Source organism: Triturus cristatus, chromosome 3_1, assembly GCF_964204655.1.
Source record: "Triturus cristatus chromosome 3_1, aTriCri1.1, whole genome shotgun sequence".
NCBI classification, from domain to species: Eukaryota; Metazoa; Chordata; class Amphibia; order Caudata; family Salamandridae; genus Triturus; species Triturus cristatus.
In genome coordinates, this window is record NC_140583.1 from 209,890,040 (window position 1) to 209,916,372 (window position 26,333).

Sequence of the window (26,333 nt, forward strand, 5' to 3'; positions counted from 1 at the left end):
TAAAAGGCGACTATGCATACAATGAATCCACGTGGAATGTAATTACACCGCTAGTGAAGCTCTGATGTGTCTGACGCCCTACCGTGCCTAATCCCGACGCCCCCGCCGGTGGGTATTCTCCAAGTAGACACCCTTGTCGTTTATTTATACAAACATGGGTAGCTATTGACGGGCACATTTAATACACACGCACACCAAGCCATTCAAAGGGGATTCAACAAAAATTCGACCAAACTATGCAAGAAACCCTCCTCACGGTTAATAAAACACACATCCATCGCCGAATGTGTAATACTTTTTATTTTACTCTCTGGAAAGGAGACAAACCTCACTTGAGAGTCACAGCGTGCTCCTGGCTGAGCCCAATGCTGTGTTACACCCACCAGTGCCCTCCGAGTGCCACACACCTCTGTGTTGTATTCCACCAGCTAGTGCGTATGCTATGGCACTCTCTAGCCCATGTGCACTGTAACACCACCCCGTGAATATGTCATGCCACACTTGCCTTCGCACGGGTTATATTGCCCCATCTAACGTGCCTTCCTCGATGCCTATGTTATAACGCACAGCGCTATGCCATACATATTACAATCTGGGATCCATATCTTTGTCACAGTGCATATGCAATGTTACACTCCCCAGCACATATTTTATATTAAAACTTTAGAGACTAGTTAGGTTACACAACACTGCCCTGTGCATATTACACTCCAAGGCGCATAACGCATAGCACGCGCTAGTGCCTGTGCTATCTCGCGCTCTCCAATTAATCTGTCATTGCGCACAATGTATTGCATATTATATTTCACGCCCCGGTTCATCTTATATCACACTTTTTGGTGCATAGTTTATACCACATACTATATCTAGTTTTCATTTTCAATCGTGCTCTCAGGGCTATGTTCCATATAACACTGCGTCCACCTACCCTTTTCACGGGCATTACATTTTGCGATGGGGGGTGGAGGGTCAGGGGGTGTTTCTGCCAAGTGAGCCCAGAGTCACAGTCACTAACGTCCTCTTCTTCCTGAATAAAAGTGAGATTATGCTGCATACTTGTTCATATTTTAAGTAGTTCGCACAGACACACATTTTAAAAACAATAAAGTTCCTAATACCCACCTTCTCTGAACAGTTAGCTTGCTGCCCCATCCACCTCCTCCCTATCCTCTGTTGTCTGAATCCATGGACTAGCCTCCTCCCTCCTGCCATGCATGGTCTGATGTGCTGCCACTGCCCTCCATTTAGCATGATGTACCAGTCCACTCCTCCTGCCCTCCATTGCCCAATTCTATGGCCCATCATTGACCTCCTGCTTAGTCTCTGTGCTTAGCTTGCTGCACCTATTCTCCTCCCCCCCTGCCCTCTGATGTATTTGTGCATGCCCCTGCTCCATCCTTTTTGCCCACCATGTTCCATGGACCTGCCACTCCTATCTACTCTGAGTGTTCTGTTGAGCTGCCACTCCCCTCCCACCTGCCTAGCATTGTCAGATGACTGCAACCTGTCCCTGCCACCGCCACCCTGCCTGTCCACATGCCATGCACCTATCCCCTTCCTCCTGTCCTCCATGGTTCATTTTACTGCCACACCCTTCTGCCCTCCCTGGTCTGTTGTGCTGCAACTGCTCCTCCTGCCTGCCCCGCGCGGTCTGTTGTGAGGCCCCTTTCCCTGAACTCTCTTGTCTGTGCCCAGGTCCATGGTCATCTTGCTGCTCCTGCCCTGCCCCTTGCCCCCAGCCCTCTGTTTCCATGTGCAGACCCCTATTCCCTCCCTCCTGGCTTGTCTGTTCCATTGTAATGCCCCTGATCTGTCCCTCCTGCCCTCTATGGTCTGTTATGCTGCAGCTTTCTCTCCTGTCTTTCTCTCCTGTCTGTCCATTATGGTCAGCTAGCTACCATTGCCTCTTTCCCCTCTGTTCTCTGTTGTCCATGTGCATGGTCCTGTCCCCTCCCTATTGCTTTCTATGGATTGTTGTGCTGCACTCCCGTCCCGCATGCCCTGTGTGGTGTATTGTGCTGCTGCAAACCCTGATGCCTGCCCTGTAGGGTCAGTTTGGTGCACCTCTCCATGTCCCTCCTGTCCTCTGTTATCAGAGTCCATGTCCCTACCCCAATTCCTCCTGCCTACCATGATCCAATGTACCATACTTGCAAACATTTTGAACTTGGTAAGAGGGAGATTTTGAAAAAAAACTGGGGTATTGATTTTCCCCTTTGAGTTACATTGAAAAAGAGGAGATTGTAGACAGGAGACAGATCAAATAAAGCCCATTTGAGTTTAAAAACATTGGACGTTTCCTGGCTGAAACGGGTCTGTTGGTATGTATGGTTGTACTACCACTGCCTCTTCCTTCTGCTCACAATGGTCTATTATATTGCCACAGCCTCTCTTGCCAGTCCTGTATTGTTGGTTTGTTGCCCCTGCCCCCCTTTCCACTGCCCTCCATAGTCTGTTGTGCTGCCACTGCCCTTCCTGCCTGCCCAGTGTGGTCAAATTGTTGCCTCTGCACTCTCCTACCTGCCTTCAATTTTCAGAGTCCGTGCCCCTGGCCTCTGCCTCTCAACAGTATCCCAATGAACAACTAGATTGCTAACATTCTATATTTATTACAAAAGTGTGGAACGCCTGACGTCATCTTGATGTAATCAAAACTGTAATACCTAGAGCATTTCCTTTAGAAATTACATATATGAGAGGGTCTTATTTGCATCAAAATGATGGTTAGTGCTCTAAAAAACTAAAATGAGGACATATTTTCTGAGTTTTCAAATAGCGACAAAGAACTTTTAAATTATTTGTAATCTTAATTTTTTTTATCCAGTTGACCACTTGATTGAATGTTGCACCTAGGGGAGAGGATGTGGTGTTACTTCCAGAGCTGCAGACTTTGCAACTGGGGAACCAGGTTGGAGTTTCTGCTTCAGCTCAACATTCTGTGATTCTGGTCAAATCACTTAATCTCCCCATGTCTACAACCAAAATGAATTTGATCTTGTGTGATGTAACCAATGCTCATGTAAAGCACTCCAATACCTGACAAGTCTGCACTATATAAAACTGCAAATACACAAAAAATAAGTGTTTTGCACACTTCTGTCATTGGGCTACATGTGGGCTACGTCTGGGTGATATTTGTGCTGCATTTGGGCTCTTTTGTCTCTGGTGGCCATCTTGGGAGATTTATTTGTTATGAAGTTTCCTAATTTCCTCATTTACTGCAGTCTCCTCAGTAGGAAATGCTTTCCGTTTTTTACTTTGATTTCATCAAGAAGGTATTCAGATATGTCACACATTTGCCATAAATTCTAATTGTTAGCACTCTAGTTGCTCATTAGATCACTGTAGTAAAGCTACTGCTCACCACGGAAGTCTGCTGCGGGTATTAAAAGTGCATGTTTCAGTCTGCATATCAGAATTTTTTTATGAAATGGAAGAGGATTTGAGAAGTCAAAATGTGCCCTATTTTTCTTTCTGCAGCACTAATCATAATTTCTATGGCCAAATGAACCCCCTCATTTTGTTCCTTTATTCCAATCAAGATGGCTTCAGATGTGCCATACTTTTGTCATAAGGAAGACTGTTAGCGCTCCAGTTGTTCGTTAGAACACTCTGGGACATTCTGTCATTGGGCTATACTTGGGCTACATCTGGGTGATATTTGGGCTACATTTGGGCTCTTTTGTCTCTGGTGGCCATTTTGGGACACTTATTTGTTATGAAGTTTCCTAATTTCCTCGTTTACTACAGTCTCCTCAGTAGGAAATACTCTGTTTTTTACTTTGATTCCATCAAGAAGGCATTCAGATGTGTCACACATTTGCCATAAATTCAGAATGTTAGCACTCTAGTTGCTTATTAGATCACTGTAGTAAAGCTACTGCTCACCAGGGAAGTCTGCTGCTGGTATTGAAAGTGCATGTTTCAGTCTGCATGTCAGAATTTTTTAATGAAATAGAAGAGGATTTGAGAAGTCACTCAAAATGTGCCCTAATTTTTCTTTCTGCAGCATTAATCATACTTTCTATGGCAAAATGAACCCCCTCATTGTGTTCCTTTTTAAATTAAATATTTTAAGAGTTACCACTTTATTCCATTCAAGATGGCTTCAGGTGTGCAATACGTTTGTCATAAGTAGGACTGTTAGCGCTCTAGTTGTTCTTTAGAACACTCTGGGAAGCTGCAGTAGAACACAAAGGAATCAACTGACAGTCTCTGCCCTTGTTGGATGTACATGTTTTACTGAGAATGTCAGACTTCATTCTCACATGACTGAGAAAGATAATGTGAATTTACAAAAAATATGCTCTCAGTTTAGCTTATAGATCACTTTCCAAACCTCTGTGGGAAAAGCATGAGAAAATGGTTTTCTCTCAAACATGATTCATGATATCACAGAAAAAGGCTTTTTCACATGGTAAAATCACCTTAGAACACACCACAATTCCTAAAATGAGTATGGTACCATCAACAAATGATTTATAATGTAACTAAAGTCTTAAAACCTTCTATTAACTGCAATGCTTTTTAATGAGGTGCTATCATGTATATTGGTCCCAAGATGGCTGCCAACACTTCTTGGATGAAGTGCTGACAGCCAATCAGATCTCACGATGAGATGTGAGGTTAGGCTCCGCCCAGATATATATGTGATTTTGATTGTCTCAGGAACTACTGAACGGATTTACACCATTTAAGCAAAAGGCACAAGTCTGAACTGAGGACTACCTCTTTGCCAAATTCGGTGTAATTCCGTTCAGCAGTTCGGCCTGTAGCTGCGTCAACAGGTCCTATGGGAAAATGCATGGGGAAAACGCGTTTTGGGACCCCCCTTTTTTCTCAGCCCCCGCTTGACGAATCACGTGTAATTTTCAGGATAGGAGCGGACCGGAGGTGGCCAAAAGTTTGGAACATTTCGCAAAGATTCGTCAATCGGCGCCAACGTTATTTCAAATAGAATGTTGCGGTTTTCCTATGGATATAGGTCCTAACTATAACTACCTACTGGCGACTGCCAGTAGGTAATATATATATATATATCAACCACAAAAGTTTCTGTAATGAACAGGAACCACTCAGACGCCTTCGTGTGCTGTCAATAATACCGTATTTAATGGCAAGCAAGGAACTACGCGTTTCGGCTTTACGCCTTGATCACGTAAAGCCGAAACGCGTAGTTCCTTGCTTGCCATTAAATACGGTATTATTGACAGCACACGAAGGCGTCTGAGTGGTTCCTGTTCATTACAGAAACTTTTGTGGTTGATATACAAGATTTCCGGCGTCTTTTTACTTGGACCGCCCTTCGACAGCCTGGAATCGGGTCCGGAAATAGTGGATTGATATATATATATATATATATATATATATGTATGTATGTATGTATGTATGTATGTATCTACTTTTAAACATTAACACAGATTCCCAATACATATTGTTACCTATGCTCAATTAACAAGAAACAATATTTCTGCACTTGTCAAAGGTATATACATTTTCCTTCGCTATTCATTTCCAGAATATAAGCCATAATCAAATTCTCTGATTACTGATTGAGTGACTTACCATAAACTCCATTGCCAAGAAGCTGCAAGAACTGTCCGACCGCAGTTAGCATTTCATCTTTGGTTAAATCAAGAAGAGAAACCACACGGAAATTTAGCTGCTTCAGAAGAACAGTCAGTTCAAACACATCCATCATCGGAGCCAGCAGATTTGGATGATGTGTGTAATTGTTATTTCCCACCAGTAAAGCTACTTTGTCAGTTGCTGAAGTAAAAATAACAAATAGATGAAAATGTTATAAGCTTCTATTTCATACAATTTCCATAAGTCAGACACAACATAGATTTACAGTAGCTTTTTTCCCATATTGGCATGAATAAATAGGTTTGGTACTGTGTAAAGTACAGGCAGACAGAGCAGCAAACTTACTACCAGAAATCCATGCACATAAACAAACTTTGACAGCCAGAAAAACAAAAAGGCTCCTCCCTTCTGCCACTGTGGATCACTAGGAACACATTTAAGCAGGATCACTGGGGAAGTGACACTTCATTCATAACTCTTGAACTGTTCTCAAAGAAGACACTGCAAAGGCCACTCTTGTGTTGCTCAGAGTGACCAAGCATCTGGGCGCCAAAGTCGGCATCACCAAAGGCTGTGCAGTGGCACTCATTGCCTCCGAAAAGGCACCGGGCATTCGAATAGGATGTGGAAGACCCAGTGCCAGCTAGCACAGACCCCGAGCCACCACCTACTGCAAGACGAATGCCTCAACACCTGGAAGGTGCAGGGACTAAGTGGAAAAATCACAGTGCACAAATCTCATAACTTTAGGTCACAGATGGCAGATCTAGATATTCATTAGCATCTAAATATCAGCTTAAATTATTTATATAGAAACATTGAAATTTCGTTATAAAACACACGCTTTTCAGTAGTTCCAGGAGAAAATTCCATTACGATGGTGTCATTTAGGGTTACGCTAGAAACGCGAAATTACGCCTCCGCGTGTAATTCCGCGGTATTGGTGACAAAACTGTAATGCGTGAACGTGACTGACTGAAACGCAAGCAGCTGTCATTCATGGTACTTGAGTTTAGTCAACTTTTTAAGCTCGAAATGCATCCTTGCATTCGAAATGGAGGCAAGGACGCATATTCTGTTAAACGTAGCGCTAAATGTCATTTTCATTTCACATAATTATGCATAGCTTTCTGAATTTTATTCATGCAAAAGCACATTACGCAAGTTTAAAGAGCCCACGCCTGCTTTTCAGTATACATTCATTTTGTTATTTCGCCTAAACAAAACATTTTAAACACTAGTGTCCTTAAAATAAAGCAAGCAGTATTCCATCTGAGATAAAACATTACGGGCCTTTTTAGAGTTCGGCAGACAGGGTTCTTCTCGGAAAACCATTGCTTATATTCTGTCTGCCATATTACAAGTATACCAATCAAATTCACTCTACATACGCCAGACAGGACATCCACCACAACACAGAGTACTCTGTCTGCTAAATTTAAGTAATGTTCTATGTTTGTAGTAAATACACATTTAAGTCTAAACATGAATTTGCAGTTTTCATGAAGTGCTCGTGTATACTACACACAGGCAGGGTCTGCATTGCAGACTAATGTATCACTATCTCGAACCATAGGTGTCCAAATTGCGCCAATGACATCCATGATACCAGTGGCAGGCATCATCATGTCATGGATGCGCATAATATGAAACTAATCACCTCCATTATGCCAAGGCCACCATTATATTAATGGTGTGCACCCCATACCAAGGCTAGCAGCAATATGCAAGGAACTTCTTACCACGATGCAGGAGCATAATTATGTCTGGTGTGGGCACTAATCGTGTCACAGATCATCACTATATGACAATAATGGTTACTACTATTGTGGCATGGCTATCATCTTAATAAGGGTGGACACCATCATGCCAACAATATGACAATGACAACACTATTCCATGACAAGCATTATGCTGGAGTAGGCATCAACTGTTATAGATGCCCATAATGTGCCAACTTTAAACCCTGTGTAGTTCACTCCAGTGCACAGCTCCCACTACTCCTGTGCGGCTCAAAATGTGAGCTGCTCTCTGTCAGACTCTACACTGCTCACCCACATAAACTCCCCTCACATTATGTGCCATAAGCTAGAGACTTCCTTCTGCCCTCCATCAATTCTTTGAACCTGCACCTCTCTCTCCACCTTAGACACCACACAGCCCAGGCATTCATAAGCAGTGCAAATCACTGGGTGAAGTTTGGAAGCTCACACGAATTGCCCTTCGCAGTTTGGGCTTAAGTGTTCCTATTGTAGCAGGGCCAAGACTGATTTACATATAGTTGGGTCCAAAGTGAGGTTGCATGGTGGGAAAAAGAACGATGGCTGAGCAAGCTACCCTGAGCGATTGCCAATAGTTAGACTTTCTGCGAACATTCCTTCCATCACCTTTTGTGCATTTTATGTAACGCATCAAGAGTATGTCCAGATGTGGGTCTTATGCTCACTATACTTCTGGAATCAATCTACACCCCACTGTCTAGCCCCAATCAGGGTGAATCCGGTCTAGGGTTGTTTTGGGCTGGGCTGTTCTTCGGGTCCAAACTGAGATGGCGTGGATGGCAAAAGAAGGATTGCTGGGCTACCTTGAGCAATTGCCAGTGGTCAAACTTACTGCAAGCATTCCACTCATCACCTTTTGTGTCTACAGACATTAAACTAAATGTTTTAACAGAAATCCTCCAGCCCAGGCCACACGCTTCATTACTCTTGTTAAATCATGCTCGCACAGATACTCCGATGCCTACTTTCAAAACAATGCTCTTGCCCACCTGTGAACAGGCAAGTGACCAGATTTCAGACAGGGTGTCTGGTGACCCCAATTTTCTGACTAAGCACCCTAACCCAGAGAGTTTTTTTGTACCGGCCTTGACCAGTAAAGTGAATCCTAATTAATTTCGAATCACCCCTCCTGATAGAGAATCTAAATGGACAGACATCTTTGGGAAATCTAGGTTTTCTTCAGCCAGTCTGGGATTGTGGTATGTTCCTTGGGGCTGTTGGCCCTTGACAAACAACTGCTGCACCAGTTTCAGAACAATAGGTGCTACTCCAGCGGTCTTGGGTATAGATTGAGACAGCCTTTCCAACCAGTGATGCAACAGACAGCCCAATCCTTACAGAGCAGAGGACAGAGAACCAGCAGAAAACGTGTAGGCCAGGAGGGGTACCAATCTTCCAACTCCTCCTCCCCTACTACAACCACCCGAAAAATCTATTTAGTTTGGCCTTAGTAGTGCATGCCCACTCAATGGGAGGCATGATCTGGCACTACTTTCCCGACTGGAGATCCATCACCGGTGACATATAGGCCTTTTTCAAATTATTCAAGGACGTTATGCCCTTTCTTTCCTTCACTTTCAATATTTCCTTCACACCAGAACTTCAGTCCATTTTGCGACAAACAGCCTTTAGTTCTCAAAAGGTGCCACAGAGAAGGCACTGGATTAGAAATAAGGTTGAAGTTGTTACACTTGCCATTTCCTTGTTCCAAAAAAGGATGGTGCGTCAGGCCAGTCTTGGAACTCTGCCCCCTCAACGTTTTCCTGCAGACGAAAGATTTACAATGCTCACATTGGCCTTGATTCTATCAGCCCTGGACCCAGGCAATGGATGGGGCGCTTGGACTTGCAGGATGTGTATTTTCATATATAGAAGTCCTTTAGTTGCACAAGTATTACCTGTGGTTTAAAGTGGACCAGGAGCATTTTCAATTCAGTGTGCGCTCCTTCTTCCTCACTAGCACTTTTTGGTTGTTCACAAAAGTGATGGCACTGGTTGCAGCCCGTATTCGAATGTCGAGAGCAGCTGTATTCCCATACTTTGACAAAGAAAGACTCTTCGCACTCCGCCCTCAACCACCTCGGGATGACAGTGGAACTTTCAACATAGTAGGGTTTCACCAGAAACGAGTCAAAGTCCCATCTGATTTCCTCTCTGAGGCTTTCATCAATTGGGAAGATCCTAGATACAATGGAGTTCAGGGCATTCCCTCCAAAAACTACTCCAGTTTATTTGGGATATGATCCCCAGAAAGTGACGCATGGCCCCGCTTGCCTGCCCTTACCTGTGCCACGTCCTCCAACCAGGCCTGGCCCTTTCAGATTGTGTTATACAGAATGCAGCAGTCATACTCGTGCTCAAACTCTCACCCTGCACTCACATATCCACACACATCAAAGCACTGTATAGCCAAGGTCCTACATAACTAAACACCTACATCAGCTGCCACATTAGCTTCCACAAACCAACCAAATGAACAAGTTACTTCCATTTGGTAACTCTTTCTGGTTGAGACCATCTAGCTAAAGATTCATCATCTTTTGAATATTCCCTTGGTGCCAGAATGGATCCGGAAACTTTTCAATAGTACCTCTGCGCACCGGTAGGCGGCTCTGTGTGGCTCCGCACTGACGCCATTCCATTCCGGCAAGGACGAATAGAGCCTATAAGGGCGCCGCACCGATGTGCTGCCGCCAGCTGCTATCTAGACTATCCACACCCCCAAAATTAAACTGACATGATCAGGGTGCAGATTGCTAGACTTGGGATCTTATTAATGGATTGAGTCCAATCACAGAAAGAGAAGGGTAGGTGAGTAATCTGCAGCTACATAAAGTTTCTACCAATAGGAGCGTTACCAAAGATAAGTAACTCGTTCTTCTGATAGAAACTTCTAATCTAACCACAGGTTCCTCAACTTCTGAATAGATAGAAAACCAATACCTAATTGGAGGTGGGCTGTGAATAGACCCAAACTAGAAAATCCCGTAGAACCGGGTGGACAAAATGACCTTCTCAGCCGACCAGACTGCCCAAAACATAGTGCTTTGAGAACATATGGAGGGATGCCCACATAGCCACCTGGCAAATGTCTAGGACCGGGCTCCATGTGCTAACTAACTGGTAGCAGCTTTGGCCTAAAAGAATGAGCAGAGCCCTTTGGTAAACTGCTTTTTAGCCAGTGCTTAGCAAATCCTAATGCAGAGCAAGATTCACTGGGGGATGGTTCTCTCCCGCACAGTCTTGAATTTTTTCGCTCCAACTCGCCCTACAAACAGTTGATCATTCACCTGGTAGTCTGTAGTATGATCTATGTAGAAGCTAAGCGCTCTCTTGGGGTTCAAGTGATGGGTGTCTCTCCTCCTCCTTAGATGGGTGAGCATAGAACACCAGCATTGTGAAAGTTTGACAGATGTAGAACATCACAACCTTTGGCAGAAAGGATGGCTGAGCCGCAGAACCAGTTTGTCTGAAGGTGGTGTACAGCGGATGGACAAAGAGTATGAAGTTCACTTATATGCTACACCAATGTTATGGCAATGAGGAACACTGTCTTGAGGGTGAGGAGCCGTAAAGGACAGCTGTGAAGCAGCTCAAATGTAATGCGCTTTATAAGGCTGAGGGACAAGTTAAGGACTCACCAATGGCATGACGAAAATCTTATAACAGGCAACTTAGAAAAAGGGCTGATCTGGAAACTGCATAAAAGTTGAAAGAGGCAAAAGATACCCCTATACTGTGCCCAGGTCCAGGCCTTACCGGACTGGAGACAAAACGAATAATAAAACGTCCGATAACTTGGCCTGAAGAGGATCAATCTGCAGAGTATTGCACCAAGCCACAAATTTGTCCGAAAGACAGGCATTGACAGTTTTTGTTGCAGGACATCTGCCTGCAGAGATGACCTCAACGACCTCCAGAGGAAGGTCAAAGGTGTTCAGCTGTTGCCGCCTAATCTTCATTCATGAAGGTAGTGATTGCGAAGGTCTGGGTGCAGAACCATGCCCTGACAGCAGATCCTCTTGAAGCGGCAGCCTGATCAGAGGACAAACGTTTAAGCCCAAGTTGTGGATACCATATTCTGCTTGCCCAATCTGGGACCACTAGTATTACTTTAGCCCAGTTGTTCCTGATCTTCAGTACTCTGGGCAGAAGTGGTATCGTTGGGAAGGCCTACAGTAGTCCTGAGTTCCTCTTGAAGCGGAACATGTTTTCAAGCAAGGAGCAGCTTGGAAACTCCAGCACGCAGAAGTCCTGACATGGTGCATTCTTGGCGATGGGAACAGATTCAGCCAAGGTTCTCCCAATACGCAAAATAGACCTTCTGTCACGTCCATGTGTATCTGCCATTCATGATTCACTATGTGCCGACGCCTGAGCCCTTCCAACCTGACATTCAATGATCCTAGAAGGTGCTTCACCACCAAGAAATTCCTAGGTAGGCTAGCCAATTCCAGAAGCGCAAAGCATCATGGCACAGGGTCCATGACCCCACCCGCCCTGTTTGTTGCAGTACCACAAGGCGGTAGCACCACATGGCGGTGGTGTTGTCCATGAGCACCTGCACCAGCCTCCCCTTGATAGTTGAAAGGAAGGATTTTTTTTTTTCTTTAGAGTTTTATAAAGCACAAAATTGACCCTGAGGTATTGGGTATCAGAGCATTTTACATGAGCTCCAGTTGTGTTTCACAAGGATACATTCATTTTTCAAAATCACAGGATGTTGTGCGTCGTTGCTGGGACTCGAACCCGGTTCCCCAGATTTGAGTGCGGCTGCCCTAGCCATTAGGTCACATCCTCTCCCAACCTAAATCCAAAGCAGATGTCATTCAGCTCCAGAAGGTTTATGCGGAGCAAGGGCTCCACCAGAGACCTCTGATCTCCACCCCTCCCAGATGACCACCCCAAACCAGAAGCGATGCATCAGTCACCACTGTCAGCTGTGAGAGGGGAAGAGAAAGAGGACTGCAGCTGACCCAATCGGGGACCAGCACCCACCACCGTGTTCCAAATGGCTCTGATGAAAGAGTGCATCTAAGCAGGAGTTAGGTGTGACTTCGGCAAGTTGATTGACAACTGCCTAAGGCAAACCAATTTTCAACTGCCAGTTGACAAGGTAGGGGGAAGACTTGCGACCTTGACCTCTGAAGGTGTGCTGTCACCAAGTCATCAATTTTGTGAACAGCCAAGGGACACTGGTGAGACCAAGGGGGAGCAGAGCAAACTGAAAATGCTCCTGTCCCACCACAAACTTAAGGTACAGCTGGTTACCTGGCAGGATAGGTAAATAAAAATATGCACCCTGCAGGTCCAATGCAACAATCCAGTCTTGGGTCTAAGGAAGCACGACTTGAGTCAGTGTGAGTATTTTGAGGAAATCGTCAAGAAGGAGCTGGTCTATAAAAGCCCACACCAAACTTTTTGGGCAGCAGAAAGTAGCAGGAGCAACAACCACAGGCATCCTATCCATAGCCCCTCTGTTCAAAAGGGCTTCCATTTTCTGCTGCAAAACCGAAACATGTCCTCAGTCAGTCAATAGGGAGGCGATGGAAGGTGCAGCGGTGCAGAAAGGAAGTGGAGGGTATAACCCTTTCATACAATTTGTAGGACACACCTGTCTGATCCTATGGACACCAACCTAGCAAGAATCACTAGATACTGTCTCCCGCTGGGTGGCCGTGCTCCTCTAAGGGCACTCTAAAGGGCTTTTGCAGGTGGGGATGCAGGGGGGTGGGAAGTGTTGGACTGGATGGCCTATTGAACTTGTCTGCAGGGGCGGTAGGCACGATGGCTGTGACTACGCAAGTGCAAAACTGCTGGGAGCCATGCTAGTGTTTGATTGGCCTGCAGTATGGGGTACCTCTGCCGGAACCACAAAAGAAGCGGTAGGCCTGATACGGCTGACAAGGTGGAGCAGGTAAGTCCAAAGAGCTGCAGTGGCTTTGCTCTATTTGAACCTCTCAAGAGCAGATGTTGTCTTGCCCTCAAAAATGTGAGTCCCATCGAACAGCATGTCCATGAGGAATGACTGGACATCGCCCGAAAAAACGGTGGACCGCAGCCAGGCATGGTGGCAAATGGCATCACAGCTGCCGATGGCTTTTTTTTGTAACTTATTTTAATTGCCATTTTTATATTAGACACATTGTACATCATATAGATCTTTCAGATAGTTATAACAGATAGTACATTCAATAGTGGTACACATCAGCTGCATAGATCAGTGATACGTCATCGGAAAACATGACCCACGTACAGACTTGATATGAGGTGTATACCCCGGTGTCTCAGGTTCCAGATATGGCACATAAACTAGGGTAAAACGAAGGCCTAAACTAGGGGGGGGGGAGGCATGAACAGGCACAACCAATGATATCGGCGAGGGTTTGTTGTGTCGTTGGGGTAAGGCACCTCTGTGTCTCATGAGTGTCTATCCTATTGGGGGTCGACCTAGAATTACGTTAGCATAACCGATGTTGGGGTATGTAAGCAGATCATGTGGGTGGAATGTCGAGAGATTGGTTGGGCGGGGTCTGTGACTGCGCGTGCTGAGCCGACGGTGTGAGTGGGTTGTCCGTTGGATCTGCACCCGGGGATAGCTGCTTGAACTGATACAATAACATGGCCCATTCCATTGATATGTGGTGTTTGCGGACCCCTCTCACCTCCTCCTCCCGCAACGTCTCCTCCTCTGCCGCCGCCCACTTGTGTGTAGCTCCCACCCAAGCCGCCAGCGGTGGACCTGTGGGGGAGCACCAGTGCATAGCGATGCTGCGTTTGGCCAAAAGCACCGCCAGGGAGAGGAAGCGAGTCCGCACCTTGTGTTGTTTACCCGCGCGGAAGATGCCTAGGGCGGTGGCCTCCCATGTGGTCATGCAGGTTAGCCCCGTGAGGGTACCTAGTGCGGTGTGAATGTGGTGCCAGAAAGTTTTGATGGTGGAGCAATTCCAAAACATATGTTGGAAATCTGCATTCCGCTCTTGGCATCTGGGACAGAGGAACTGAGTGTCAGGGTAGAACCGTTGGAGGCGTGCGGGTGTTAAATAGGCCCTATGCAGGATGTAGTATTGAATGTTCTTAAAGCGTGCGTTCCTAGATACCTTCTTAGGGTACTCCAAGGCTCTCCCCCACTCCCCCTCGTGGAACGCACGCCCAATTTCGGCCTCCCAAGTGGCTCGCAGGGTCTCCAGTGGTTGGCAAGACAGTTCCCGGATGGCTTTATAAAGCCAGGTAGTGAGATGGCGCCCCACGCCCATGCGCAAGATCGCGTGAAGAACCGGATGTGTGCATGGCTCCCCTTTGATTAGGTCCTGATGCGGTCGGTAGCTCGCTAGGAGTTGGCGATGGAGCAAGAATTGTCCCGGGGGAAGATCATACTCTTCTACTAGGCTATGGAATGGTCTTAGTTGCCCCTCCACGAATAGGGACTCCACCTCTGTTAATCCGCACGATGTCCACGTGCGGAGCTCGCTATTGGTGTAGTAGTGTTCCTGTTTGGGCCACCCCACCAGGGTGAGCAGAGGGGAGTACAGCGGAACCCCCGGGGACATACGGTGTATCCTCATCATGCACTTACGCGCCACCGATACTTGTAAAGGGTATGTGCGCTTTGGTTTAGTGCCAGGGAGGAGTAGGCGACGGATCTCCGGGGCCGATATCCGTCCTGCGACAGTGTGAGTTTCCACAGTGTATCTGTCTGCCGTCCAGTGAGACAGCCATTGCAGTTGTGCCGCCAAGAAGTAGGCCTCAAATGAGGGGGCTCCCAAGCCACCCTGTGTGGTGGGTAGCTGCAGTTTTTTCAGGGCTATCCTGTGCCTAGTGGATCCCCAAATGAGTGCGCTAAGGAGGGAGTCTAGGTCCCGGAAAAAGGCTCTGGGCGGGATCACTGGCAGATTGGTAAAAAAATACAGCAATCTTGGGACTATGATCATCTTGGCTAGCGCCACTCTCCCAATACAGCTGCCGATGGCTTATCCAACAGAATACGTTGTGTCCAAGCCAAAACAAATTGTGAACTTGGCAGCATCCTGACCATACTAAATGGCCTGGGCAAGGATAGGCCAGAGATCCTCGGGGACACTTGAGAGGATTTGAGCCACCTAGTCCCAAAGGGCATGGGAATAGCGTTATAGCAGGCAGCTTGCATTTACTCACTTGAGCGTTAAGCTGGCGGATGATAATACTTGTTTGTCAAAGGTTTAAATATGTTTTTGACTGTCTGGGAGAGTAGTTGGAACCAGTTAGGATTGGTCCTAACTACGTACGCTTGCACCACCAGACTTTCAGTGAAGGGTGCTCAGATAGGAAAGCAGGATTGCCTGGGGGAAGACGATGGCGATGTGCAATTTGGCGGTTGACAAGTGAACCAGAGCAAGGTTTGGCTCAGGCCCCCAACAATGTGTCTGTTAAGTTTTCATTAAATGGCAGGAAGGCCTCAGAAGATGTTTGCCCCCCGCTGAGAACTCAGTCAATATGTTAGGCTTTACCTCTAAGGTGGGTAGGTGGAGGTCAAGCATGTTAACCACCCTATGCATTACCAAGGTGTAAGAAGAAAGACTCCTCTCTGGCTGGTTGAGGGGGTAAAAGAAGGCCCATTTGAGAGGCGGTATCAAGACATAAGCCTCCTTCAAGTCATGATACCAATTATCACCATAGGTCTGAGCGTACTCATCACCCGCATCATAATCATTATCCAAGTCTATGCCAAAAAGTTATTGGAAGGTGTGTTGTCTTCCCTGTGGAAGTCACAGAGCAAATGGAAGGCATGACATCAGCCGAGGTTGGACCGGCGCCAACTCAGAGTCAAACAATACCATAGGAAGCTCCTCGTTCTGCATTGATGTATTCAATACCAGCATCAAAGTCCTAGGGACTGGCATGGACCAATGCGTCGGTGTCCAGGACTGGGGCCATGGGTGTCGTAATGGACATGGAGAATCTAGCTGGCACAAAGGGCTAAACTGCCAGCTGTAGTCCAGGTGGAGTGCGTCTCAGGTCCTAGGGGTATGAAGGCATGCTAGAGGGAGTCAGCAAAAAGGCAAAGAGCCGGAGCATGGCTGTGCAGAACTGTTCAATCTGTTGCGGAGCGGCAGCAGACCCCGGTAACTGACTGTGCCTGAACCAGTTGCTGGATCCCCTCAGAAGTTGGTCAACTCCGGGAGTGAGATCTAGATCCATGGCGCAGCCCCCGCGCCTGCTTTGGTGAACAAGAATAGTGAGAGGAGGCTGAATCGAGCTTCGATTTCTTATGTATCTGTTTAAACTTACCGGACGATTTTGATTGTGGCAAAGACCAGCCTCACATGCTGCTTCATCAACTTCTAAAGCAGAAACAAGATCGGGAACGAAACTTGGACTTGGATCTCCACTTAGAGTGGTCTCACAGAGGAGTCTTTTTATGTTTGGTGATGTTAAATGTTACCTTGCAGTCCCATATGGCCTTCCGGTTCATAAACATGCAGTCGCTACAGGCCTTGGAGTAGTTGCTCTACCCAAGACACCAAAGGCACACCCGCCTGATTGCAATCTGTCACACACATCTGCTTGCGACAGTCCCTACAGGGATTAAACCGTATCCTTTTAAGGGTAGGCCACTCTTGTACACTGTTGGAAATTTGGGAAATTATTGAGTTAACTGTCTGAGAGACTTGAGACAGGTCCGGATCTCCATGAGGAGGTGAAAGAAAGGACCTGAAGTCAGCGCACAGTAGTGGCACCTATATAGGCTCTGCATGTCAGTTGGAGCGGTACGGTGATGGTGCAGTGCTGCACAGCACCACCCATCACTACTGCTGAAAAGCTGACGCCTGGAAACTATTCAAAAGGTGAGCAATCTGCAACTAGAAGTCTCCATCAGAAACCTCTGCTCTGCCAGCCTCCTGCTCGCCCAGGTCTCCTGTATACGAAGAGCCTGAGTAGGCTCCTGCACCTTACCTTCTCGTACCTGGCTCCAAAAAGCAGGAATGGCATGTTCCTGCATATTGGAGCTGTCAGCTCAGTCACAAAAGTCTGCACAAAACTGAAAACCTGGCCATTCTAGTAAGCTCCAGTCAGGGAAGCAGCCCTTTATTAAGGCACCAAGATACACTCCCAAGTGACATGCACATCATACAAATACACATAACATTTTCAGCCTCGAGCAAGGTGAGAGTGGTTCTGATGCTACTTGGCCTCTTTGCTTGATGCATCCTCCTTGTCAACAACACCATCCTGACCATCCGCAGTTTATCCTTACCCAAAGGGAGCTTAAAGTGGTGACGGACGCATCATTGCTGGGTCCGGGGTATCACCTAGGGGAGGTAGAGTTCAGAGGACTTCGGGACCAGTGGAGGGCTGGCTCCATATCAATCTTCTGGAACTGCAGGTGATTCATCTGGCCCTGAAGGCTTTACTGCCTTACATCAAAGGGAGGCGGGTCCTGGTTCTCACAGGCAACATCACCAACATGTCGTACTGAAACTAGCAGGGCGGAGTGGGGGTCTAAGATCCTGTGCCATAAAGCATTCTATCTAATCCTCAAGGACAGTGTATCAGTTCTAACGTCACAGAAGAAGCTTGGACTATTTTCCTTGAACCTCATTTTAATAAAAATCAGACCCCCTAAACTGGCTCAAATACTCCTGTGTCCAGCATGGAAACCCAACCGTCCCAGCTGAATTTGATTACAGAAAACGTGCAGAACTGAACAATTACAATAACAAATACACAAATTCACAAAAGAATCTTGAAAGGTAGACTTGAATGAGCTCCTGGGCCTAATGGGATTCCGCCGATATTATTCAAACAAGACCCTGAATTTTGGGCTACTGCCCTAAAACCGGTTTTTGATAGAATCCTGCAGACCTCGATAGTACCAACATCACGGAGAGGCTCAATAATCTCTCCTATCTACAAAAAAGGCAACAGGAACGATCCAAGGAGCTACCGATTGGTAGCCCTTTTGGATAATGACGCAAAATATTATGCCGGGGTGCTCCTCCAAGAATTAACAACATGGTCTACAGAAATCAAAGCAATACCTTATAACCAAACCGGCTTTTGTAGAGACATGGGCACTGTTACCAACATCTCTGCCCTCTCACTAATGATGGACGCCGCACTTCTAATCAAACAACCTTTATACATCTGTTTTATCGACTATAGTTCCGCATTTGACCATATAAACAGAAACATTCTGTGGCAAAAACTAAAAAAGCTAGGTATTCCACCACTGCTATTAACACAATTAATCCTTCTGCACAGTAACACCTGGGTACAAGTAAAGTTGGGGGCAGGAGACCATCTATCAAAAAAGATGAATACAACCTCTGGATTAAAACAAGGGTGTGTATTAGCCCCGACACTATTCAACTTATTTACGGCCGAGCTCTCAATCAAACTTAATGGAAGCAATGCGCATGCCCCGAAGTTGGGAGGTTGCCAGCTATCTAACCTCCTATATGCAGATGATTTAATTCTCATCAGTCGGACACCCATAGGATTACAGCGCCTGCTGGACATCACATCTCAATACTCAGAAAATAACAAATTAAGTATCAACAAAGACAAGACAAAAGTCATGTGTGTAAATTACCGGAAAATAAAAACAAAATACAACTGGTACCTGGCAAAATATAAGCTTGAAGTCGTCCATGACAGCAGACAGCAGAGGCAATTACAAAGCACAGTTCGAGGCAATAAAAAAGAGGGGGTTAATAACAGCAGTAGCTTTAAGAAACTTGAAGAATTTAACCGCTGGACCAAGTTATCTCCCACTGACCAAGGTGATTCAGGCCAAACTGATACCATCAATCACCTATGGAAGTGAAGCCATGAGAGGGAGGGATGCGGAAATATTAAATGGCACCATCACAAGAGCACTGAGAGTAATTTATGGGCTGCCTGGATTTACCTCTCCGGTACAAATGAGGTTGGAATTTGGGATACAAAGGCAGGAGCTAGCCAGAAAAGGAGCCTTTGTTAAAACGTGGTTCAAGATAAAAAAAGGGCAGCCAGGAACGCTGAATTTTTACTTGTGGAGAGAAGTGGAAACAACAGGATCTTGCCCAGCCAGACTTTACTTGAACACTGCATTGGACCAGCTGGGGCTACGACAACTCTGGGCATTGCCCGGGACCATGGCTAGCTTTAAGAAAATTGTAAACAACATAGTCAAAAAAAGAGTCCATTTTACAAGATAAAGCGACCTTGACAAAACGCTCACACGGCTGGCTTACGATACAAACCTACAGGAAAGCGACTCCTCAAGCATACCTCTTTTCGAACTTCTCTAGAACTACTAAAGAAAAGTTTTTGAAATTTCGGTTAGGTCTATTACCGACGGCATACCATCTGCCTTCTTGGCTGCGCCCTCCTAAACCGGCAATGTGTCGTCTTTGTGGTGAAGGAGAGGAGGACATAGTTCACATCATAACGATTTGCAGTGAGCTGATGCGAGAATGCCGGCTACTACTTAGACCTATTTTTAATAAAAACCAATTACGGTCGTGCAGACAAGCAGTGCTTGCAAGCTTCTCTGGTGAAGACATTCAGCTAAGCTGTCGCCTAGTAAAGTTCTTATCTGTAGCTGATCTTCGTTTTAAAAATAAGTGTACTGCAATAGTGTTTTAAGCTCATTACCTCAAGCTTTTTAGCACAAGTAAATGCCCTAAGAAAATCATCAAAAGGTCATTTAAATGGCCATCTTTCACCCTTGTGGCGGCACTATGCACTATAAATATGTACTTTAAACCTGCACTCTACGGCCTGATATCATTCTCCAGTTAAGACTCTGATTAGGGGGGTAATTTTACCTAACAAACTGCTGCTAATATTCCCAATAGAAATGAAGAAATAAGATTATGGGCTACCAATGCAGGGGGAGTGGATATTCTGTGCAATTTTAAATATGTGTTTTTTTATTAGCTGTTTATTTTTCCTTTTTATTTTCATGTTAATAAGAGATCGCTAATTTTTTTTTTTTGTAATGGTTTTAATTAACTGTACAATAAACATATTACTTACTTACTGTGCCATAAAGCATTGCACCTCTGGTGGTGGCTGGAATTCCAGGGCATCTTTCTTGTCGCCAATTCTATGGCATGGGCAAAGAGAGTTGTGTTTGTAAATATAATAGAGGATACGTCTCATTATGTTTTCATGCCGGCTGTTATGCTATTAACGTGATAATATGTCCTAGCATTTCACTGGTCTTATACATTGGTATGTCTACCAGATATTGAACTTTTGATTCTTCTGTTCACTGCTAAAATAATCATGCACTGCTCTGATATTAATTATAGCATGGGTTAAGAGAATTATGTTTGTAAATGTATATGCAATAACTCTCCTAATGTTTTTAGGCAGGCTGTTATGCCATTCATTGTATAATAGGTCAATGGGTTATGACATATTTAGGTGTTAATGTTAATGCATGTTTGTTCTTCTTCACCAGTAACAGATGAAATTCATGAGCCACATATTGTCCTGGCAATGTTCCAGGGTATTTGCTGAACGGGATCGAAACATCAACAAGGTCTCCAAAAAGGCCTATTTTGTGGAAATGGCAAACTGTGTTTCTTGTTGCAATTTGATTTGATTTTGATTGATTTGGTAGAGCGCAACAGCTACCCCGGCAAAGGGGTGTCCCGGCGCTAAGAACAGACAAACTAATCTGAGGTGGAGGGGGAGGGGTAACTAGGCAGCAGGGAAGAGATGAGTCTTAATTGCTTTGCGAAAAGCAGGGAGGGAGTCAATAGTGCGAATGCTGAGGGGGAGATCGTTCCACAGTTTGGGGCCAAGGACCCCAAAGGAGCGGCCTCCAGTTCGGCAAAGTCGAAACCTAGGGATTGACAGGAGGAGTTGGTTGGTAGAGCGAAGAGCACGGCCAGGGGCGTAGGGTTGGACAAGGCTTCGGAGCAGAGGGGGGCTTCCCAGTTTCACGATCTTAAAGATCATGACTAAGGCCTTGAATTGGATTCTGTGGTCCACGGGTAGCCAGTGGAGCTTGCGGATGGTGGCTCTGGCTGAGCACCTCCGTGGGAGGCCAACCAGCGTTCTAGCTGCCGCATTTTGAATGCGTTGGAATCTGGCTGTTTCCGCTTTATTAGCTCCCAACAGGAGGACATTAGCGTAGTCCAGGCGTGATAGAATGGTGGCCTGGATAATGAGCTGGCGGGCCTTGGCATCGAAGAGCCCAAGTATGGGCCTGAGGTTCCTTAAAAGGCCTATGCAGGTGGCTGCCACCTTTTTTGTGTGGGATTGGAAACTAAGGTTGGCATCAACCCAGACTCCCAGATTTTTCACACAGCTTTTGGGGAGTGGGGTGTTGCCTAAGGATGACGGCCACCAGTGCTCGTTCCAAAGGCTGATGTTACGGCCCAGGAGGAGCACCTCGGTTTTTCCGGCGTTGAGTTGGAGGTAGTTGTCCGTCATCCAGCGAGCCACAGCAGACATACCCTCTTTGAAGTTGGATGCCATGGCGGACGGGCTTTCCGAGAGGGTGACAACCAACTGGGTGTCGTCCGCGTATGATACAAGCGTGAGCCCCCATTCTCTAGCTACGTCCGTGAGTGGCTGGACGTATAGGTTGAAGAGGGAGGGGCTCAGCGCTGAACCCTGTGGAACCCCCTGAGCGATGGGGTGAGGTTTAGAGAGGTAAGGAGGGGCAGACACCTTGAATGATCTATCCTTGAGAAAGGATCGGAACCATGCAAGTGCCGGGCCAGTCACACCGGTAGTCTCCAGACGTTCTAGCAGGATGTTATGAGATACCGTGTCAAAGGCTGCGCTGAGATCGAGGAGGATCAGCGCAGCACTATGACCGGCATCTAGAATCATCCGGAGACGCTCCGAGGTAGCTAGTAGGGCAGACTCCGTACTGTGGCCTGCACGGAAGCCATTTTGGGAAGGGTCCAGGATTCCATGATTGTCCAGGTGTTTCGACAGAGACTCATTTACATGGGTTTCGGCAATTTTGGACATCCATGGGAGAAGGGAAATGGGCCGAAAGTTTTCTGGCTTGGTGGGGTCCAGGGTGGGTTTTTTAATTATCGGTGATACCCATGCTTGTTTCCAAGCGATGGGTACGAGTCCTGTGGCGAAGGAGATGTTGAGGATGTTCAGCATGGGGGATGAAAAGAAGTCCATTGAAGACATGAAATGGGAAGGGCTCATGGGATCCGCTGGAGAGCCAGACTCCACTTTCTTGCCTAGTTTGGTCAGGTCTGCAGCGGTGATGGCAGGGATTAGGGACAGAGGTAAGATGTTAGGGGTCGTGGTCATGGGAACTTCCTTGAGAGGAGCAGTCTGCGGAAAGGTTGCGTAAATTTTCTGAATTTTTTCGATGAAATAGGTTGCAAGCTGTTCACATTGCTCGTGGGAGGAAATTTTTGGGGGGGGCGTCCTAGGGCTTTGGAGCTCTTTCACAAGTTTAAAAATGATTTTGGATGGGTTCGCATTGGAATTAATTTTGTTAGAGTAAAAAGAAGCACGGGAGGATCTACTAGCCTTGTGATAGGTCTTGAGCTTGGATAGATACACCGCCTTATCCTGGTTAGCATATTGTTTCCTCCAGATGCGCTCAGCCTTTTTACACTCCTTGCGCATAGTCCTAAGGGTGTCGTCGAACCATGGGTTGGAGGGTGTATTGCGTCCTTTCGACGGCCTGGCCGGGATGAGAGTGTCGAGGCCGTTGCTAATCCAGGTGGTGAACGAGGAGTAGATCGCGTCTATATTCTGGTTACCTTCATGTTGGAATTCACCAAGGGTTTTATGTAGGTCGGGTGGGGAAAGTTTGTGCCAAGGTCTTTTTAGACTCTGAAGGGATTCGGTTTTGCGTTGACGTTGGGGTGCCGGGACACTCATTTTAACTAGGTGGTGATCCGTCCATCCCATAGGGATGGGGGTTTCTGCTGCTGCCTCTTGTACGTTAGAGAAGATCGGATCTAGGGTGTGTCCAGCTATATGGGTAGAGGTGTGGACAAGGGAATTCAATTGCAGAGCCGAGAGGTCGGCAAGAAGATTAATGATGGTATTATCACCCGTCGCATCGAAGTGTAAATTCAGGTCACCTAGGATGGTGAAGTTGGCGAACTTAGTGGTGAGCGTTGTCGCCGTTTCGAGAAGGGCGTTAATGAATTTAGTGGCCTGGCCTGGAGGGCGATAGATATATAGACCAGATAACATGAATTGGGGGGTCACACTAATTTTAAATTGGGCGCATTCACAATCTTGAAGAGGTTCCTTAACAAAGGAGCAGGTCAGTTGTTTTTTATAGATGATGGCAATGCCGCCGCCGCGTGAATCACGATTGACGGTGACCAGATTAAACTCCTCTGGCAGTGATAGGTTGGGGATGGTGGTCAAGCTATCTTGGAGCCATGTTTCACATAGAAATAAAACGTCGGGGTTTTCTTCCTGAAGAAGCGTGTTCACCTCCGGGTGGTGTTTAACGAGGGATCTGCAATTTAGTTGGAGTATCCTTAGTGGCGGTATTGTAGTATTAGGGGGGTCACACCGTACCCTGGTGGGTGCGTTGGTGGAGAAGTGGCAGTGGGTGCATTGTAAATGCGTAAGACCTAGGATGCCAGTGGTGTTAGGGCATTTTTGGTAGGGGTTCAGAAGTAGAAGTTCCTTACCGTCATAGCGTATGCGATGACAAGGTCTGGGCGAACCAGGGGGGGTGGCGAGAGGCGATGACTTGGCGAGGACGGGCGAAGACGGGCTTGCCTTAGGCGCGCCTTCGGCGCGCAAACGGCGCGCCCGCTGCGCCCGTCCGCTGCGCGTCCGATGAATGCACATCCTTAAGGGAGGTAGAGAGGGAGGATGGGCGTGGCCTGCAAGTGGGCGTGGCCTCTGATCCTCGCCGGTAATGGCGGCAGAATTGACTTTTTCTGGCGGCCTCGTTGCAGCGAAAGGTTCGCTGTTCCAGCGTGCTACTAGCCCAGGAGGAGAAGCCTGAAGGGTGAGTGCGCAGGTTTAAAATACAGTTTTTATATCAAACAGTGACACAAGAAATAAGTTTTAAAAAGTGCGTTTGTTGTCTCCCGGCTTCCGCCTCAGGAGTAGCTTAGTTCTAGCTAGGTCGCGCTGTCGGCAGCGTTTATATACTCGGGCGGGTGGGCGTGGCCTGCAAGTGGGCGTGGCCTCTGATCCTCGCCGGTAATGGCGGCAGAATTGACTTTTTCTGGCGGCCTCGTTGCAGCGAAAGGTTCGCTGTTCCAGCGTGCTACTAGCCCAGGAGGAGAAGCCTGAAGGGTGAGTGCGCAGGTTTAAAATACAGTTTTTATATCAAACAGTGACACAAGAAATAAGTTTTAAAAAGTGCGTTTGTTGTCTCCCGGCTTCCGCCTCAGGAGTAGCTTAGTTCTAGCTAGGTCGCGCTGTCGGCAGCGTTTATATACTCGGGCGGGTGGGCGTGGCCTGCAAGTGGGCGTGGCCTCTGATCCTCGCCGGTAATGGCGGCAGAATTGACTTTTTCTGGCGGCCTCGTTGCAGCGAAAGGTTCGCTGTTCCAGCGTGCTACTAGCCCAGGAGGAGAAGCCTGAAGGGTGAGTGCGCAGGTTTAAAATACAGTTTTTATATCAAACAGTGACACAAGAAATAAGTTTTAAAAAGTGCGTTTGTTGTCTCCCGGCTTCCGCCTCAGGAGTAGCTTGCAGCTAGTAGCTGCAATGAACTCTGAGAAACAGCCCTAGGGCCTCTTGTTCTTTTTGTCCTTTCTAGTTTCTGCTGTTGTAGGTATTTTTTGTAGGTGGGGTCTCCTGTGCTTGATATTATAGCGTATCTAAATAGCGCTGTAATAAAAAGGCATTACAGATTTGTTTGTTTTAACAAAATACACTACATTAAAGTGTTTTTCTGATTTTTGTTGCCTAATGGGACATTTTCCTCTTTTTTTGTAGTGGTCCTTAGTGCTTCATAGCACTGTAGTAGGCACTGTAAAAGGTTATTCGCCTGTCCTTTCAGCCTATCTACATTTACTAGACCAACCATTCTAATTAAAATCATCGGTTGTGATGAGATTTATGAAAGGTTTGACACGTATCCTCCCAAGCAGTTTGTGGTGCCACAGTGAGACCTTAATTTGGTCTTAACATTCCTTAGGTGTACGCACTTTGAACCGAAACATAACTGGTCGCTTCATCCCCTGCCTTGAATACTGGATTCCTCTTTGCCTGTTCATAATCTTGTCGCATGAAAAACACAAGCACTGCCAGTGCAACCTTCTTACACTGCCTTTTTTCCTGGATAAACTGGTGCTGAGGACTAGGGCAGATGTAATACCCTAGATCATGACTACCCTCCACGTTGGGCAATACATCACTCTACCGTAATTCTTTGCTTACCTTCATCTCTTGGAAGAGGAGGAGAAGCTCCACGGTCAGACTCTAAAAGAGAGAAGCTTAAAGCCCTTTTATGAATGCACTGAGGATTACTGAGTGGATGATAAGCTTTTTGTGGGGTTCTCTGGAGCGATGAAAGGGCTGTGCAAAAGAGGGCATTGCTGAGGTGGACAGTCTTCTACATTAACATCTGCTGCATACTGATCAACAAAAGCAGCCACCACAAGGTCTGAGGGCCTCCTCCAATAGGGCTAATTCTGCAAACACTGCATTAGTGAAAGTAGTGGCTGTTCTTGATATTGTCCAGGCGGCGAGATGGCCAGCGATACATATGTTTACAAAGTGCTACTGCCAAGACAGTCAGGTCTGGCAGTAAGGACACTTCACCCATTCAGTTGTGCAGGATGTTTTGGTCCAAACTACCCCACAAACCCTCTATTCTCTGTATCTATTCTAAGGTGAGAAATGTGCAGTTAGAAGTATTCATCATGGAACAAGTTCGGGAAGTTAATACTCAGCCCGCTGTATCCACCAGTTGCTCACACTCCACGTCCGAAGGAGCAGAAAAGGAAAAGACGAGAACACTGATGTTAGTGAGCGAGGGAAATGATTATATGCTCTCATTTCTTGAGAGATGTCT

The 26,333-nt window shown here is 46.5% G+C and overlaps 1 protein-coding gene across 3 annotated transcripts in view; it reads right to left on the reverse strand.

The window, feature by feature from the left end:
• The window catches only part of LOC146859938 (mucosa-associated lymphoid tissue lymphoma translocation protein 1-like), a 1,299,471-nt gene that overhangs the window by 396,887 nt on the left and 876,251 nt on the right, over positions 1-26,333 (reverse strand). For all 3 annotated transcript variants that reach the window (XM_085643681.1, XM_085643683.1, XM_085643682.1), the window contains one exon: positions 5,566-5,769. In XM_085643681.1, coding sequence (XP_085499807.1) covers positions 5,566-5,769 — 204 coding nt within the window. The remainder of the gene's footprint in view (positions 1-5,565; positions 5,770-26,333) is intronic.